At 38.4% G+C, this 17,914-nt stretch overlaps 1 protein-coding gene across 1 annotated transcript in view; it reads left to right on the top strand.

The window, feature by feature from the left end:
- FBXL2 (F-box and leucine rich repeat protein 2) overlaps positions 1–17,914 on the top strand; it is a 53,540-nt gene that overhangs the window by 14,274 nt on the left and 21,352 nt on the right. Inside the window, exons 3-5 of the mRNA XM_010982052.3 lie at positions 10,996–11,050; positions 11,312–11,386; positions 16,302–16,396. Coding sequence (XP_010980354.3) covers positions 10,996–11,050; positions 11,312–11,386; positions 16,302–16,396 — 225 coding nt within the window. The remainder of the gene's footprint in view (positions 1–10,995; positions 11,051–11,311; positions 11,387–16,301; positions 16,397–17,914) is intronic.

Genomic DNA, 17,914 nt, shown 5'->3' with positions numbered 1-17,914 from the left:
CGTGTTAGTTCTTTGACTTTATGAAAATCTTACTTGCTTGCAGTCAAAGTCATTTTCTCTTCTGCCATTTTTTACTGCCTCTGATATCGTCTCTAAAATTCTCTACTAGCTTCCGTAACTGATCACATCGAGTAAAGCCTCAGCTTACCCCCTGGAACCATTAACAAGTGTAATCTGGAATTATGTGCTGCTTTTCATCTCTCTATCACTTTGAATTCACTCAGAAAAATCTGTGAGTTTTTTTTTCCCATCTGATTATCTTATAGCTAGTTTAAAGACTACTCACTATTATTAATCTACAGATTCTTTCTACCCGCCCCCCATTTTTAGTTGGTTCTTAAAAAGCTTTTACAATTTCGCTTTTTCTACACAGCTTTCACTCATAAGTTAAAGGTACACAAGTTCTCCCTCTCACACAGTTCAACAGATGGCTTATAATTTTGCTCTTTCTGGGGAGTCAGTTACACGATGTTGATAACAGGGGGATATTTAGTTTGTTGTGCTCTAGACATCTGTTAGTCAGGTGAGTTGTCCATGCATATGTTGGTCCTCATTGTTCTTGTCTGTATTGCGTTTGTGCCCAGACTTGCTGGAGATTTCAGCTGTCCCCATTTACTAGTTGTGTGACCTTAAAGTGGCTTAACTCTCTGGGCCTTAATTTTCCACATCTGTAAAGTGGGAATAGTAGTAGCTGTTGCCTAATGGAGTTGTTGCTAGCTCCAAGAGTACCTGGCATTTAATAAGTGCTAAGTAAGTGTTAGCGCTTACTATTATTAATTAATATCAATTTTGGATGTCTGAATACTTAATAAATGCTGTTTGACAGCGCAGTCAGTTTTGATTCAAACAACTGGTAAAAGCACGCTCTCCTGATGTTGATCTTAACGTGTGCTCCTGCTGACCGTATCTCAGTGAAGAACCTGGTTATTTAGTAAGTTAATATAGCCCAATGCTTCATTTCATCAACTTGCACTAATTCAATCTTAATGGAAATTGCATGCTACCATCTGACATTAAACTGACAACTACTCGGGCTTAAGCAGAGCTGTGGTGGCATTACGACAACTGATAATCATTTTGTATTATAAAAAGGCAGTCTCTTGGAAGGAATCCTTCCTCTTTTGAGAAAAGAAGTCTTATGTGAACGAATATTGGTCTACAACTCAGATTATAAATTTTAGTATTAATTTGGCCTTAAGTTTTTAACTTCTGTTTTTGTTGCTCTCACGTGTTAGTAATGAAGTGAAAATACATGTAGACAGCTTCATAGGAGATAGGGAGTGCTACATGCGTAAATATTTTAAAACATTGTGAGAAGACGAAGCTCTTATTAGTAATAAATAATAATGAAAGAAACCTCTTATTAGACATATTTTTGCAAACTAATTTTCTTTCCTTTTAAAATGTATATAGATACCTGAGAGAATTAAGAAATGCTAGTGTTTGTTGGCTGGCTGAAGGAAGGTTTCATTGCCCCAGACAGGAGAGCCGAGCCTAGTAATTCTGGGCAAATGGAATCAACTACACAATTACACATAATTTGTCAATATTATTAGTTTGCTAAGGAATATTATAAAATGACCAGCACATGAATTTTCAGATTTTCCTTTTCTAAAATCTATAAGCCAGTTCCATGAGTGAAAATTGTGGCTTTTGTTGGAATCATTAAGTTACAGCCCAGTGCTTAGTGTAATCGGTGGGGGCCTTAGGGAGCAGTGCGGTTAAGGGCTCATTCCTGTTTGTGGCATCGTTGAGTGGGTGCTGTTGCCTGCTGGTTGCTTTCGGCATCGTTGAGTGGGTACTGTTGCCTGCTGGTCGGTTTCAGCACTCCATCGACTTTTCAAGGACTGGTACCTGCACCCCCTGCTGTCTGTGATGCCATATGCATATATATCTATGTCTGTATCTATAGATTCATATATTCCAAGGCAGCCTAACAGGTAAGCTGCACTTTGGGGGATACCTACTGCAAGTTCAGGTTTAAGCATGTATGCAGATTCTTCTTTTTTGTTCAGGAGTTTTTTTGGTTTGTTCGTTTTTGTTGTTGCTTACCTTGAGACAATAGAGGACCAAATTCATGTGTGTTGAAATTAGATGCAGAAGCTTAAAGGCCCTTCCTTTTCATTACTCCAGTATCATGTACTATTTTAGGGCTGGCATCTATGTCCAAATCATGGCAGAAGCAGATCTTCCTCCGTCTAGGTTGGGGTTATACTTAAAACTCTGATGATGCTTTTGGATTTTTAAATCTAAATGAAACACCAGTAGAGTTCCACAGATGGGAAGGATGGAACCAGTACATTCTACTCCAGAGCTTTTTTTTCCAGGAAAGTCTTGTTAGAGACCTGTTAATTAAAAAGCTGTGGATTTAGTACTTACCACAGAAAAGACTGGTAAATTTGATTCTATGAATAATGAAATATGGCAAAATATGCCATACCGAAGATAAACAGCATACTGGTAAGTGAAATAATTAGGATGCACATTGTGAGCAAGGGCTGTCTTCTCCAGCATAACACACACACACAAAACCTTAAAAATTAAGAATGAAATGGATTAACTGTTAGAAAAACAGTTAGAATAGGGTCTGAACAAAGGAAGAAATATAAATGGCCAATAAATGTATAAAAAGATGCTCAATCAGGTCCATGTTTCAGTATAAATCAAAATAATGGGATATTACTTATCTAACTGACAAAACCCAAAGTGTTGACAATACCAGGTTTTGGCAGTGGGGTAGGAGACAGACACTCTAGGGCACTTTAGAGTTGGGAAAAAAAACTGTTGTAGCCATTCTGTGGGGCCTCTGGAGAAAAATGTTCAAGATGCTAAATGCACATACAAATTCCATTTCTAGGAATTTACTAATAGGTATATTTGCAAAGATATACATACAGGACTGTATATACCAGGGAATATATTCAGGGATGATTACTCCAGCTTTTTTTTTTTAAACTGGAGTTTAATGAGATTACAGATTTGGATCACTGATCATTCTTAGTGATACACATTGTCACTGACCCATGCGTTGCCCTCCCTTCTCCCCATCGTCAAGTTCATACTGTCAAGAACTTTGTGTTTGATTCCTTTCTTTAAATTTTTTAATCTTAAATATATTTGACTGAAAAACATAATGTTTACTTTTGCTTATTAACTTTATACATAAAAGTATGTCTTCTGAGACAAGGTTTTCATTCAAAATTATGTTACTAAGAGTGACCCATGTTGCCCCATTTGGCTGTTACTCATTCATTTTTACTGCTGTATAGTATTCTCTTGTGACTGTTCCAAAATTCACATGTTGATCCTTCTTTTGATGATATTTAAAAAAAAATTTTTTTTGGTGGGGAGAGGTAATTAAGGTTTATTTATTTAGAGGAAGTACTGGGGATTGAACCCAGGACCTCGTGCATGCTAAGCATGTACACTAGCTCTTGAGCTATATCCTCACCACTTGATGAGTACTTTAGTTTCCAATGTCTTAAAAAGCAGTGCTGCTGTGAACAGCCTTGTAGATATCTCATGATACAAACAGACAAAAGTTTCCCTAGGAGTGGATTTGCTGGGGGGTCATAGGGTATACAAACGTTTAACTTTATATAGTAATACTTAATTGGTTTTCCGAAGAGGTCGTAACAGTTTACATTCATGCAGACAATGGATAAGAGACTCAGTTGAGTCATTCCGTTTCAATATTTAGTGTTGTTACATGTATTAAGTGTAGAACAGCGTCTCGGTGTGCTCTTGATTTGAATTTCCCCGAATGCTAGTAATGTTGAGTGTCTGTTCGTTAGTTTATCAATCGTAAGTATTTATTTCTTCCTCTGTTAGACGCAAGTGTATGTTTCTTGCCTATTGGGTTGTTCCTTACTGATTTGTAGGCGTTGTTTTCTTCCTCTTTCTTGTGTTTAATACTACTATATCTTCTATATTTTTAATCCAATTTTCCAAGTAGTGTCTCAATTTAAAAATATTGACGAGAGGGCGATTTGGGGTTTTAATGATTACAGCTAATATTTCATTCACTATGATTATTATTATGATTTTCTGCTTCCTACTGATTTTGCCTTTCTCCTGCTTCACACCCTTCCTCTGGTGAGAACTCCACTTAAATCGTTACGACTTAAATTGTTCTCCCACAAGAGTCCACGTATTGTCTCTTACTCTTTCTCATCTCTCATTCTTGTCGAGCTTCCTTGTAAAGTCTGGCAACTCTGATTTACTTCCAGTCCCTGGAAATGTCATTCTCTTACTTGCGCTCTCCTGTGTTCATGCTGCTTCTCGAGAGTGCCTGCCTTCCGCTCAGCCCTCCTTTCACCTGGCTCAGCCTAAGGCTCTTCCTAAGTTCAGGGCCATGTTCTCTCCCTCTTAGGTGTGCTTGTAGGTCCTTAAAGCATTTTGCAATTTCTGGTGTTTGTCCTGGGTTTTATGCTGCATAACACAGTAAATCTAGCATGTTAAAAAATTGAGATATATGGCATAGGACATTTTATTAGTTTCAGGTGTACAATGTAATGATTCAATATTTGTATATATTACAAAATGATCACCACAATTAGTTAACACCTGTCAACATACATAGTTAAAAAAAAACTTTTTTTCTTGTGATGAGAACTTTTAAGATTTACTCTCAGCTACTTCTAAATATGCAATACAGTATTATTAACTATAATCACCATGCTGTATATTACATCCCCGTAACTTATTATTTTATACCTGGAATTTTGTCCCTTTTGACCCCCTCCACCCATTTTGCTCACTGCCCACCCCTACTGGCAACCACCAGTCTGTTCCCTGGAATTGTCAGCTCCATTTTTGTTTTATTTTTTTAGGACTCCACATATGAGTGAGATCACATGGTATTTGTCTTTTTCTGTGCGACTTACTTCACTTAGAATAATGCCCTTAAGGTCCATCTGTGTTGTTACGGATGGCAAGATTTCATTCTTTTTTATGGCTGAAGAATATTTTGTCTATCTCTATTTCACATTTTCTTTGTCCATTCATCCATTGATGGACACCTAGGTTGCTTCCATATCTTGGCTGTTGTAATAGTGCTGCAGTGAACATGGGAGTGCACGAATCTTTTGGGTTATGTTTTTATTTTCTCCAGACAGAGACCCAGAAGTAGAGTTTCTGAGTCATATGGTAATTCTATTTTTAAGTTTTTCAGGAAAGACCATACTGCTTTCCATAGTGGCTGCGCCAATTTACATTTCCACCAGGAGTATGCAAGAGTTTCCTTTTCCACATTTCTTGTCTTTCTGACAATAGCCATTCCAATAGGTGTGAGGTGATATCACACTGTGGTTTTGATTTGCATTTCTCTAATGATTACTGATGTTGAGTACCTTTTCATGTTGGCCATTTGTATGTCTTCTTTGGGAAAATGTCAATTCAGATCCTCTGCCCATTTTTTAATGACTTTTTTTTTTTTTTGCTATTGAGTTGTATGAGTTCTTTATATATTTTGGATACTACCGCCTTATCAGATACATAATTTGCAAATATTTCCTCCCATTTAGTAGATTACCTTTTCATTTTGTGGATTGTTTCCTTTGCAAGGCAGAAGCTTTTTAGTTTGATGTAGTCCCACTTATCTATTTTTGCTTTTGTTGCATTTTCTATTGGTGTCAAGTCCAGAAAAACCATCTCCAAGATGTTTATGGTTTCAGGTCTTACATTTAAGTCTTTTATCCATTTCAAGTTAATTTTTTGCATATGGTGTAAGACAGGGTTTCATTTGCATGTGACTGTCCAGTTTTTCCAGCACCATTTATTGAAGAGACTATTCTTTCCCCATTGTATATTCTTGGCTCTGCTGTCATAAATTAATTGACCGTATGTGAGTGGCTTTGTTCCTGTGCTCTTTATTATGTTTCATTGACATAATATGTATCTGTTTTTATGCCCATAGAGTGTGCACATTAGCATATATGTGTGTATATGAGTGTGTGTACTGAGTGAGCATGTGTGTTTGTATACATGACTGTATATGTGAATGCACACTTATGTGTGTGTATATGTATGTGTATTGTGTGGGCTTATGTGTATGGATGTGTATGTGTGTGTGAGAACATCCCAGGCAGAGGAAATAGCACTTGTGAAAAATCATGCTGTATTTGGGGAATCTTGCACAGTTAGTTTCCTTCTGCTCTTGGCCTGTATGTATATTTATTTGCACTTCTTTGGAGGTGCAGGGAACAGCATTTTCCTTTGAGCTTTTCCCTAATTAACATATTATGACTACTTTCCCCTGTTACCACGTACTCTTCGTAATTACCACTTGAATGGCTGCTGAATACTCCATGGAGTTCATATGTAATGATTTACTTATACTTTTTGTTGCTTTTTAAAATTGAAGATAAGGCTGAAATAATCACTTTAAAATTTTTCTTTTTTAAAATTATTTTTAAAAATATTTGTTTATTATTGTATTAATTATTTTACTTTGGTGGTGGGGGGAGGTAAGTAGGTTTGTTTATTTTTGGAGGAGGTGTTGGGGGTTGAACCTAGGACCTCATGCATGCCAAGCATGCGCTCTATCACTCAGCTATACCCTCCCCCTGTATTATTTTTTTATGATAACTTCCTGAGGTAGAATTACTGGATCAGAGGAGGAGAATAGTTTTACAGTGCTTGATAAAACCAGTGCTTGTAACAGTTTTTAAAAAACATATATATATATTTGACATGTAATATTGTGTAAGTTTAACTGTTGATTTGGTACATTTATAGAAAAATGATTACCATTGTAATGATAGCAGCACCTATCACATCACATAATTACCATTTCTTTGTGATGGGAATAATTAATATCTAGTCCCTTAGCAAGTTTGGTTTTATTCGGCAGTATTGTTATCTGTAATCACCATACTGGCCATTAGATCTCTGGGACTTATTTATCTACCAGTTGCAAGTTTGTTCCCTGGCACAGCATCTCTCCTGTTTCCCCACCCCTCCAGGCCCTAGTAACCACCATTTGACTCAGTTTTTATGAGTTTGGCTTTCTTTAGATACCATATGTAAGTGGTATTGCACAATGTCTGTCCTTCTCTGTCTGACTTACACCATAGCTTTATCTGTTCTTCAGTTGGCAGGCACTTAAGTTGTTTCCACATCTTGGCTATTGTAAATCATGCTACAGTAAAACACAGGCGTGCTTGTATCTCTTTGATATCCTGTTTTCATCTCCTTTGGGTATATACCCAGGAGTGGAATTGCTGGATGATATGGTAGTTCTGTTTTTAATTTTTTCTGGAACTCGCATATTGTTCTCTGTAGTGGGTAAACTAACTTTCCACCAACAGTGCAGAGCGGTCCCCTTTTCTCCACATCCTCACCAACACTTGTTTTTCTTGTCTTCTTCATGCTGCTGGTTTTATTTTCTATTTTTCTTTGTTTCCTGTTTTAACAATTTCTACTCATAGCTTTTTAAATCTCATTTTTTTCTTTTTTTGAGTTGTGTTTTCTTTAGCTACTTTCATAAGTTGCACATTTAGCTTGTTGTTTTTCAGCCTGTTTATCTAATATTAGATAAGTTTTTTTTTTAAATTGAAGTAGTCAGTTATAATTTATCAACTTCTGGAGTACAACACAGTGTCCCAGTCATATACATATACTCATTTTCATATTCTTTTTCATTGAAGGTTATTATGAGGTGTTGAATATAGTTCCCTGTGCTATACAGAAGAAACTTGGGTTTTTTAAAATCTGTTTTTATATATAGTGGCTTACATTTGCAAACCTCGTACTCCCAAATTTATCCCTTCCCACCCCCTTCCCTGGTAACCATGATTGTTTACTATGTCTGAGAGTCTGTTTCTGTTTTGTAGATGAGTTCATAGTATCCTTTTCTCTCTCACTTTCTTTCTTCCTTTCTTTTCTTTTTTCTTTTCTTTTCTTTTCTTTTCTTTTCTTTTCTTTTCTTTTCTTTTCTTTTCTTTTCCATGTATGAGTGATATCATATGGTATTTTTCTTTCTCTTTCTGGCTTACTTCACTTAGAATGACATTCTCCAGGGCCATCCATGTTGCTACAAATGGCATTATTTTATTCCTTTTTATGGCTGAGTAGTATTCCATTGTATAAATATACCACAACTTCTTTATCCAGTCATCTGTCAATGGCCATTTAGGTTGCTTCCATGTCTTGGCTATTGTAAATAGTGCTGCTATGAACATGGGGTGCATGTATCATTTCACATTAGAGTTTCCTCCAGGAGTGGGATTCCTGGATCATATGGTAAGTCTAGTTGTAGTTTTTTGAGGAATCTCTATACTGTTTTCCATAATGGCTGCACCAAACTACATTCCCACCAGCAATGAAAGAGAGGGTTCCTTTTTCTCCACAGCCTCTCCAGCATTTATTGTTTGTGGACTTTTGAATGATGGCCATTCTGACTGATGCAAGGTGATACCTCATTGTAGTTTTGATGTGCATTTCTCTGACAGTTAGCAATATTGAGCATTTTTTCCTGTGCCTGTTGGCTATTTATATGTCTTTGGAGAATTGCTTATTTAGGTGTTCTGCCTGTTTTTGGATTGGGTTTTTTTTTTGTTGTTGTTGTTATTAAATTGTATGAGCTGTTTATTTATTCTGGAAATTAAGCCTTTGTCAGTTACATCATTTGCAAATATTTTCTCCCATTCTGTAGGTTTTCATTTTGTTTTGCTTATGGTTTCCTTTGCTGTGCAAAAGCTTATAAGTTTAATTAGGTCTCATTTGTTTATTTTTGCTTTTATTTCTATTGCCTGGGTAGGCTGCCCTAGGAGAACATTGCTAAGATTTATGTCAGAGAATGTTTTGCCTATGTTTTCTTCTAGGAGATTTATCATGTCTTGCCTTATATTTAAGTCTTTAAGCCATTTTGAGTTTATTTTTGTGTATGGTGTGAGGGAGCATTCTAACTTCATTGATTTACATGCTGCTGTCCAGTTTTCCCAACACAACTTGCTGAAGAGACTGTCTTTTCTCTATTGTATATTCTTACCTCTTCTATTGAAGATTAATTGACAATAGGTCTGTGGGTTTATTTCTGGGCTAACTATTCTGTTCCATTGACCCATATGTCTGTTTTTATGCCAATACCATGTGTTTTGATTACTGTAGCTCTGTAGTATTGTCTGAAGTCTGGGAGGTTTATTCCTCCAGCTTCGTTCATTTTCTTTATTGCTTTGGCAATTCTGGGTGTTTTGTGATTCCATGTAAATTTTAGGATTATTTGTTCTAGTTCTGTTAAAAATGTCCTGGATAATTTGATAGGGATTGCATTGAATCTGTAGATTGCTTTGGGTAGTATGGCCATTTTAACAATATTGATTCTTCTAATCCAATATTAGATATGTTCTTTAGGCAATAAACTCAAAGCTCTACTTTTGTTGAATCTCACAAGTTTTGAAGTTTGTTTCTCTTACTATTCAGTTTCAAGTATTTATCAATTTCCATTATTACTTCTTTGACCCATATATTATTTTTTCTTTTTTTAAATTAGTTTTTATTATAAAGTGTAATATATAGTTATAGGACCACATAAAACACACATATTAGACAAATACCCTTGTAGCCACCACCTAGGTTGGTAAATGAAAGTTTGCCAGTCACCGAAGAAGCACCTCCATGTCCCATTCAAATCATAACTACTTGTCCCCTGTCCAGAAGTAATCACTATCTTGACTTACAGCTATCACTATATTTCATTTCTTTATAGATTTATCACCGATATGTGCATCCCTACTCATTACAATTAAAAATCTTGCCAATTAAAAATTTTTTTAGATAGGAATTCTATACTGTTGATGGGAACGTAAATTGGTGCAATTACTATGTATGGAGGTTCCTAAAAAAAACTAAAAAATAGAATCACCATATGATCCAGCAATCCTACTCCTGGGCATATATCCAGAAAATACAAAAACTCTAAAAACTCTAATCGTGTAGAACGGTACCTAAGGCTGCTTTACCCTAGGGTACAGTGCTCCGTCCGATGTTTTGTGGACCTTCTCTCCCTCTTCAAGCCCATGGATTTTCAACTCACCGCTGATGGTTACCTTTGAAGAATTTTGAAGAACTTCCATAGGTGGCTGTTTGCCATCTCGCCTTCCCACCGCTTCCACACACGGAGACCCAGACTCTCGTATTTACTTCTAGGACTGTGGGGGTCGAGACCCCACGGCTGTCCCCGACCTGACCGCGGCCCCGCCCACGCTTGCGCGCTCGGGGAAGCCGCTCTGTGTTTTCCGCGGTGACTGCAGCGCTCTGGCGCACCCGGCTGCTTCGCCACTGCACCGTCATCAGCAGGGCATCTCCTCCGCTGGGATGTCGGGGCCTCCCTCAGACCCTTTTGTGCTGACATCTGTTGCTTCTACTGGGAAAGCTACTGATGTCAGCCGAGTTTCTGCTTGCTTCTCTCTGCTTTTCTTTCTTCCCATCTTTCCTGTCTTCTGTGGCTTCTTGGCTTTTGCTCAGGAGACTGGTCACTTTGAGGCCTTGCCTACTAACAAGCTCCATTGTTCTGCCCTGTGAACAAATGCATCAGCTTTTTTAGGCCATGTCATTTGTGGCTCAGGCATCTGATCCTGTCTGGTACATCTACTACCAAAGAGGGGTTTGCACTGTCTGTTATGGGCATGGGAATTAGAAAGATTTAGCTCCCACCAGGCTCAGTGCCTGGGAGATGAGACAGTTGGTCTTTGACTAGAATAAGTTATGGTCTCCCGTCCCATGTCCACGTCTTAGAGCAAGGGAAATAAAAGTTTGATGCGTTCTGGTTTAAGGGGATTTGTGTAGTGTGTCTAAAACAGCTTTGGAATGTGCAAACATTTAATATTTCACAGTAGTGATGTAAAATTATAGGGCACTTGTGTATTACAAATTGAGGAATCTAGAAAAAATTTAGGAATATCCAGGTGGTGCATTAGATTTTATCTTTCAAGTTATAAACATTCTAAAATGTTAACACCATCTCATTTTTGTGTTTTTTCCCTTTCTTCCTAGAATATTTTCCTTCTTGGATATAGTAACTTTGTGCCGATGTGCACAGATTTCCAAGGTAGAGTATTAACCATATTTTTAATCAAGGAATGTCAAGTTTTAATAGAATGAAGATGAGTTTTAGTTCAAGTAGATAACTAAAAATTAAAATATCATCCTTTACACTTAATGTAACACAATGTTATCATCCTTCCACATTTAATTATCAGCTTAAGGTCTATCAAGAATAAACATTTTGTAATACAAATCTTGAATCAAGACTTTCTTTAACGGTCTCAATAAATGTATCTTTTTCATCCCAATGCCTCCCACCTCCCAGGCTTGGAACATCTTAGCCCTGGATGGAAGCAACTGGCAAAGAATAGACCTTTTTAACTTTCAGACAGATGTGGAGGTAAGTTAATCTTGTTTTACACAAAACACTTTTTAAAAAGATAAGGAAACTGCTCATCCTCTCCTGCCTTTTTATTTTGCTGCATGTAGATTTAATATTAATGTGCCAAGGTGGGACAGAGAGGGAAGAAAACGTGGGAGGTATTTGCAAAGATCAAGATCAAAATTCTGTTTGCGTTTTACTCTTTGCTTTGTATCAGCCACAAACTTTTACTTTCCCCCCTTGTTCATGTTTATAATCTGAGTTTTACCACCCAGCTTTTTAAAATCTCATACCTGCATCATTAACAGCTGGCTTAATGCTATATTCTTAGGAGACTCTTGATAATCATTTACTGATCTGAAAGATTCACTGAGAGTTTCAGGTCAGCATCACGAATGGAGAAATGGCAGAAGCACAGGCCCAGGGGTGAGGCTGGAGATACGAGGTGTCACTCCAGCTCAGCTGCTTAAACTACATAATCTCTCAGTGCCTCCATTTTATTACCTATAAAATAAAGAAGTAAAATAATCTTTAAAGGCTTTTATAGTTCCAGGATCCTGGTGTATTTACCTAGAAATACATAAATATCTTCATTTAAATGTGGGAAAGCTGATCAAACGAGAAAAAGTTTATTTTAAAACAACTTCAATATTAAATACCAATTTGTAACCAAAACCAGAGGGAAGTGAAAAAGACCACTGCACATAGTAATTGTCTACAGTGCTGTTTAAGGATCTGGAGAGTCTGAAGTTTATTACCTTCCCAGCGTTGGGAAGACCTTACTCATTTCTAATTTAGCCAACTCAGTTACAACAGTGTTGTGTTTTATTTATTTACATCTATCCATGTAGCGTGTTCATCACGTGTTTTTATCAAAGTCTATGCTTTGTGTGTTTTTTAATGGATAAGGAAATGAATGCATTTGACAGTGAAATGGAGAGATTTGACAATTTCTGCAAGTCACGTAAGAACTGGCGGCCAGTGGTCGAGGCCCTTCACCTCCTCTAGGTGGTTTGCTGCCTGCCTGTCTCTGGTCCCATCTCAGACCAGTGGAGCAGCAGCAGTACAGGAGGTGGGGGTGGGCACAGGGCTTCCCACAGTCGGCTTCCCTTCCGGTGGCGGAGGTCTGAGCTTGGAAGGGGCCAGGGACGTCAGGGCTTCTCACGCCCTGGAAAGATAAGCTCTAGTTCTGGGCTTGGCCCCTGGTCCCTGAATCTTTTCTGCTCTTTGCAGATGTGAAGCAGTGATTGCAATGCACCCCACCTCAAAGTGCTGACATGTAATTCCTCTTTGAGCTGCTCATCTCTAGGTCTTTGTTCATTGTGTTTATTTAGTGATGTTGAAGAGAACATTAAATTCCAAAAATTGTAGTCATTTCCACTGGCCAAGTAGGAGTTACTGGTTTAAAAAATTTTTATAAAATATGTTTTCTTTTTCTGTGGTTCTTATGGTCTCCTCAGTTTCTTTCCAAACTACAGCTTTTTGGAAGGCACATAAAAACTTGTAAATTCAGATATTAAAAAATACTATTTCAGGTGAACGTCACTATCCTGCGTGTTATCTGATTTCACACTTAGAGCTAATTGCTGACTGCAACTATGTACACACGTTGCAGAAATATTTGCACACTTCCACTAAAGGAGAGACCAGTTTGTGTTTACAGTTGTGTAGAGACCTACATGTGAAACACCTGGTCTAATACTGTTTAGTTCCCCTTTGGGGCAGCACACTGAATCCAGGGTGGATTATGAGTCTGTATGGGGTCTCCCATAGACGCTAGACGTCTCTCACCTGGGAAACATCCCATGGATGTTCTCAAATTCGTCTCTCTGAGATGAAAATGGTGATTTATGGATGTGTTGAGAGAAGGTGCCAGGCATCAGGATTGATCTACTAATAGTATTTACAATGGGCCAGGCACTATTCTAAGCACTTGACAGATATTAATTCATTGAATCCTCTGAAAAACACCATATTGAAGAAACTGGGGCACAAAAAGTTTGCATAACTTACATAAGGTTACCTAGTAAGTCACCTAGTAAGAGGAGAGAGTAGGTGCCTTGAACAGTGGCTACGTGATTGTTGAATTGCAAAGAAGAGGGCAGAGTGAAGCATGCGGGTGACAGGTGTGCTTCCTGTCTCTCCTTGAGCCCCACTGTCTCCTGAGCTGTTTCCCTGATGTTTAGGCATTTTCTGTGCCTTTAAAAAAATAGAGATTTTGTTGTCAGTGTCTTCATGGATATTAAAGATTCTTTGAGGTTAAAAATGAGAAATACCCAAGGGGTGAGAGGGTGTAGCTCAAGTGGTGGGGCACAGACTTAACATGCACAAGGTCCTGGGTTCAATCCCCAGTACCTCCTCTAAAAAAAATAAATAAATAAGTAAACCTAATTAAAGAACAAACCAAAAAAAAAAAAATGAGAAATATCCAAGGAGTGGGTTAATGTATGAGCCATAAACCCAAGAATCCCTCCATTTGGGCCTTATTTTTCTGTAAAGCACTTCTTTCTAAAATGCATACATGCAACATACTGTCTAATAGATAATATACAGAATCATTGACTTGAATTTTGCATTTGGAAAAGATTTGCTCATTTTTTTCTATTAGTTGGAAACAATGGAGTAGAAAATTCTGAATGTGATTTTTTTATTCCAATACAAAAACCTTTGCTCCAAAGAAAGGGATAATATAAGGTTTATATAAACATGACTGAGTTGAAATGGAGAAAACAGGTCGTGTGCTCCATTTGTAGACGTTGGTGTGGAGTTGTTTTTGCTGTTTTATTCAGTACTTAAATATTTATCTTGGGTTTCCAAGTCATAACCTTTTTTTTTTTTTCTCCCATTGGCAGAAATTTATTTTATAGTTGCCTGGAGTTTTATTTCAAAGACTAATTCATAACTTAGGTAAGACCTGATCAAGAAAGCGTAGATAAAACCACCAGCAGTATCAGTTTGCATTTTCGACTTAATTAAGAGGTTAGCTGGTAATAATGTGTGTGAGCCCTGCCTCTGTGATCCTAGGGTTGGATGTGTCCTAGTGAATTCTTAATGCTTGCAGTTCAGTGTCAAGACTGCTGTTTTATAAAGTGAGGATAATAGTATTAAAAACTAAACAAAGTGGCCTTTTCAACGTTTCTTCCGTGAGGAGGTAGTAGTTGTGCAGAGCACACGGGCTTTAGAATCAGATAAACCTGTTATAAGCCCAGCTCTCCTACTCACTAGCGTGTGACCTTGGCAGTTTAACTGCTTACTTTCTTTATTTGCAAAGTGAAAATAATGGATCCAGTCTGTATCAGTCAGGATTCTCCAGAGAAACAGAACCAATAAGATAAGGTGTGTATATGGTTGTTGACATAGAGAGAAATTGATTATAAGGAATTGGGCCATGTGATCATGGAGGCAGAGGAGTCCCGAGATCTGCAGTTGGCAAGCTGGAGACCTGGGCGAGCTGATGTTTCAGTCTGAGTCAGAGGCCAGAAAAGACTAACGTCTGGCTCGCAGTCAGGCGGGGGAGTTCCTGTTACTCAGGCTTTTTTGTTCTGTTCAGTTGATTGGCTGAAGGCCACCCACACTGGGAAGGGCCATCTGCTTTACTCAGTCTGCTGATTCAGATGCTAATCTAGAAACTCTCACAGACACACCCAGAGTGGTGTTTGGCCAAATGTCTGGGCATCCTGTGTCTCGTCAACACATAAAATTAATCATCACAGATTCTGCCCCTTGTCATCTTGGCACCCATAGGCATCTCCTTAAAACCATACTTACTCTCCAAATAAAGACAAGAACAAAGTCATAATTCCACGTAATGTGATACAACCATCCAGTGAACAACCCAGAATACACTAACCTTTCCCTTAGAAGAGGAGGTAAGGTCTTGGAGTGATGTTCACTCTTCTCCCTGATATCCTATGCCTTAAATACAATGATGTAGAATTAACAGTACTTAAAACTATGATATAAAGTCAACACATCTTATGTCACATGGTGAGTGAATAAGAGAGGAAAAGACCAAATATATTTGTTTTATACACACACATTGATAACACAATAGGGAGAAAATCCTCATGACAGTTTAACAGCCCTAATTTCTGTAACTGGTCACGAGGACAGAGTTGGTGTTTATGACCATCTTCTCCTGCCCTTTCTGTATTCTCCGTCTGCAGCAAGCACCTCGACTGGTGGTTCTTTACCTGGTAAGTGACCTAGGCCGTCGTGAGAGGTGTATAGGCCCGTAGTAGCCCTGCTGGGGTGGCCCCGTAGTTTTCCATCGACTTTAATCGCGAGGTGTCTGTTCTTGCTGGGAGACCTTCTTCTGTGGCCACACATTCTCTTCGTACCTCCTCGTGGTTGTCCTGAGTATTAAGTGAGCCTTCATGGATACAACAGAGGGTTAAAATCATGCCTGAAAAAGTGAAAGTCTTAATGTTCGTTTTCATTTTGCCTCCCCTAATGTATCTGCCAGGACCCAGCCAGAGTTCCTTTTTCAAAGCAAACGTGTTTAAATAGGGGATTGCTAAGAAGGATGAGGGGTAGCTTTTATGATACATTTTCTAATTTTTAGAGTGGTAACATTTAGCTAAAATAGAATTTCTTTCTTTAGGCATCGTTGTTTGAGATCTCTGCTCAGCAGCCAGGGTCCCCGCAGCTGAGCTCACAAGGACTTGCAGTGGGTGGAGGAGCTGTGAGCCCTGGCGAGGAGACACCTAAGTCTGGGGGGGAGGCTTGCAAAATGAAGTGTGCGATTCATTTTTAACACTTAATGCTTTAACTGAAAACATGTTTCAGGGCTTGCAGCTCCTTTATACACCAGGGGCAGAAGTGGGGTGGTGGAGGAATGTTCCAAAATACTTCTCGTTCCTAAAGTTCAGGTGATTTTGCTGTTAGATAAGCCTCATGAAAAACAGGATTTTTCCAACTTTGTCCATTCAAGGGTCGCGTGGTGGAAAACATCTCCAAGCGCTGTGGCGGGTTCCTGAGGAAGCTCAGCTTGCGCGGCTGCATTGGTGTCGGGGATTCCTCCCTGAAGTAAGTCGGGCCACGGTGACACGCCGTCAGGGCAGCTTGTAGCTGACGTTTGCATCAGCAAAATTATCCAAGTATTTTATTTGCTTTTCTTCTATTAAATTCTTTCTGTGGTAATTTGTGTTGAGTAATGAGAATATTGTGACTGTGGAGTCAGCAGGCTTAAATTAGAAACCGAGCTCCAGTGTTCTTGGGGCCGTGACCTCGGGATTAATTACTTCTCGCTGACTGTCAGTTCTCTCCCCTGCAAAGTGAAGGCAGTTAGAGCTCCTTCGTGGCAGTGTCATGGGCGTTCCACGAAGTAACGTCTGCAGTGCCAGGCATAGAATAGTGTTATAATCTTAGTTCACATCTCTTCTCTCTCCCTCTTCACTTTCCCATCTTCCTAGGTTCCTTCTCATAATTGTGGCCAACTTCTTATATAAATTATACCGATTAACAGAATGATTCTTTTGGAGGGGGAGGGTATAGCTTAAGTGGTAGAGCACATGCTTAACATACACAAGGTCCTGGGTTCAATCCTACTACCTCCTCCAAAAACCAACCAACCAACCAACCTAATTCACCCCCCACCAAAAAAAAAAAATTAAAAAACAAAAACCAAACCCAAAATGATTCTTTCAAAAAATTCTTAGCACAACCTGGAATTGTGCTTACTCATAATGAGATGTGCTTATCACATTCATTTGATTATAATTAGCAATACACCCTCTCCGGCCAAATGCTTGCCCACCTCTTGCTGGACAGCCATTATTCATTGGAAATGTTATCAATCCACTGTTAAGGACATGTGCTTTGAGGTTTTCTGGAGACAGGACATAATTAAAACCTCAGTATCCTTACCCTTGTGGCCTCTAGTTGGCTAAATTAGGACCCACACTGCCCCGTAGAACCTTAGAACAGACTCTGCCCCTCGCAGACCTAAGCATTACCACAGTATATGTCGATCGCAGGCTTCCGGTAGGGAGGTGCAATGTATAGTGATTGCAGACAGAATTTGTAATTGAAACGTCTGCTATACCATTGCTAAGAAAATCGATTCATGACATTTTTTTAAGGGTCAAAACACTCCTTTTAAATGTTATGGGACAAAGAGGTCTTTTTTAATCAAGAAATTGAGATCATCAGACCAAATTTTCTGCTACTTCCAAAGCTTAGTAATAAACGAGTGAAATGGATTGATTCTGTTTTAACAGTGAACTTAAATGTACCAAAGAGGTCCTAAGATAACTTTTTATGAAAGAGAACATAAGTGGTTCCATTAAAGAAACGAAAATTACTGTGAAGATGTAGATTGTCAGTTTGGAATATAAAAGAAACATACCCTTATCTTGGCACTTGGAGTAAAGCCATGTCTAACAGAACTATCCTCTAAGGCTAAGAATGTTCACTGGTTTACTATACGTTTTAGAGCAGAAATCTCTATTACATCTACGTAAGTTTTTAATGTGTGAGACCAGATCACTGTGAAAAATGATGATAAGCATAATCACAGAATTATGACTCAGACAGAATTTTGTT

The sequence above is a fragment of the Camelus dromedarius genome, chromosome 17 (assembly GCF_036321535.1).
Source record: "Camelus dromedarius isolate mCamDro1 chromosome 17, mCamDro1.pat, whole genome shotgun sequence".
NCBI lineage: Eukaryota > Metazoa > Chordata > Mammalia > Artiodactyla > Camelidae > Camelus > Camelus dromedarius.
This window is presented reverse-complemented; position numbering and strand designations above follow the sequence as displayed.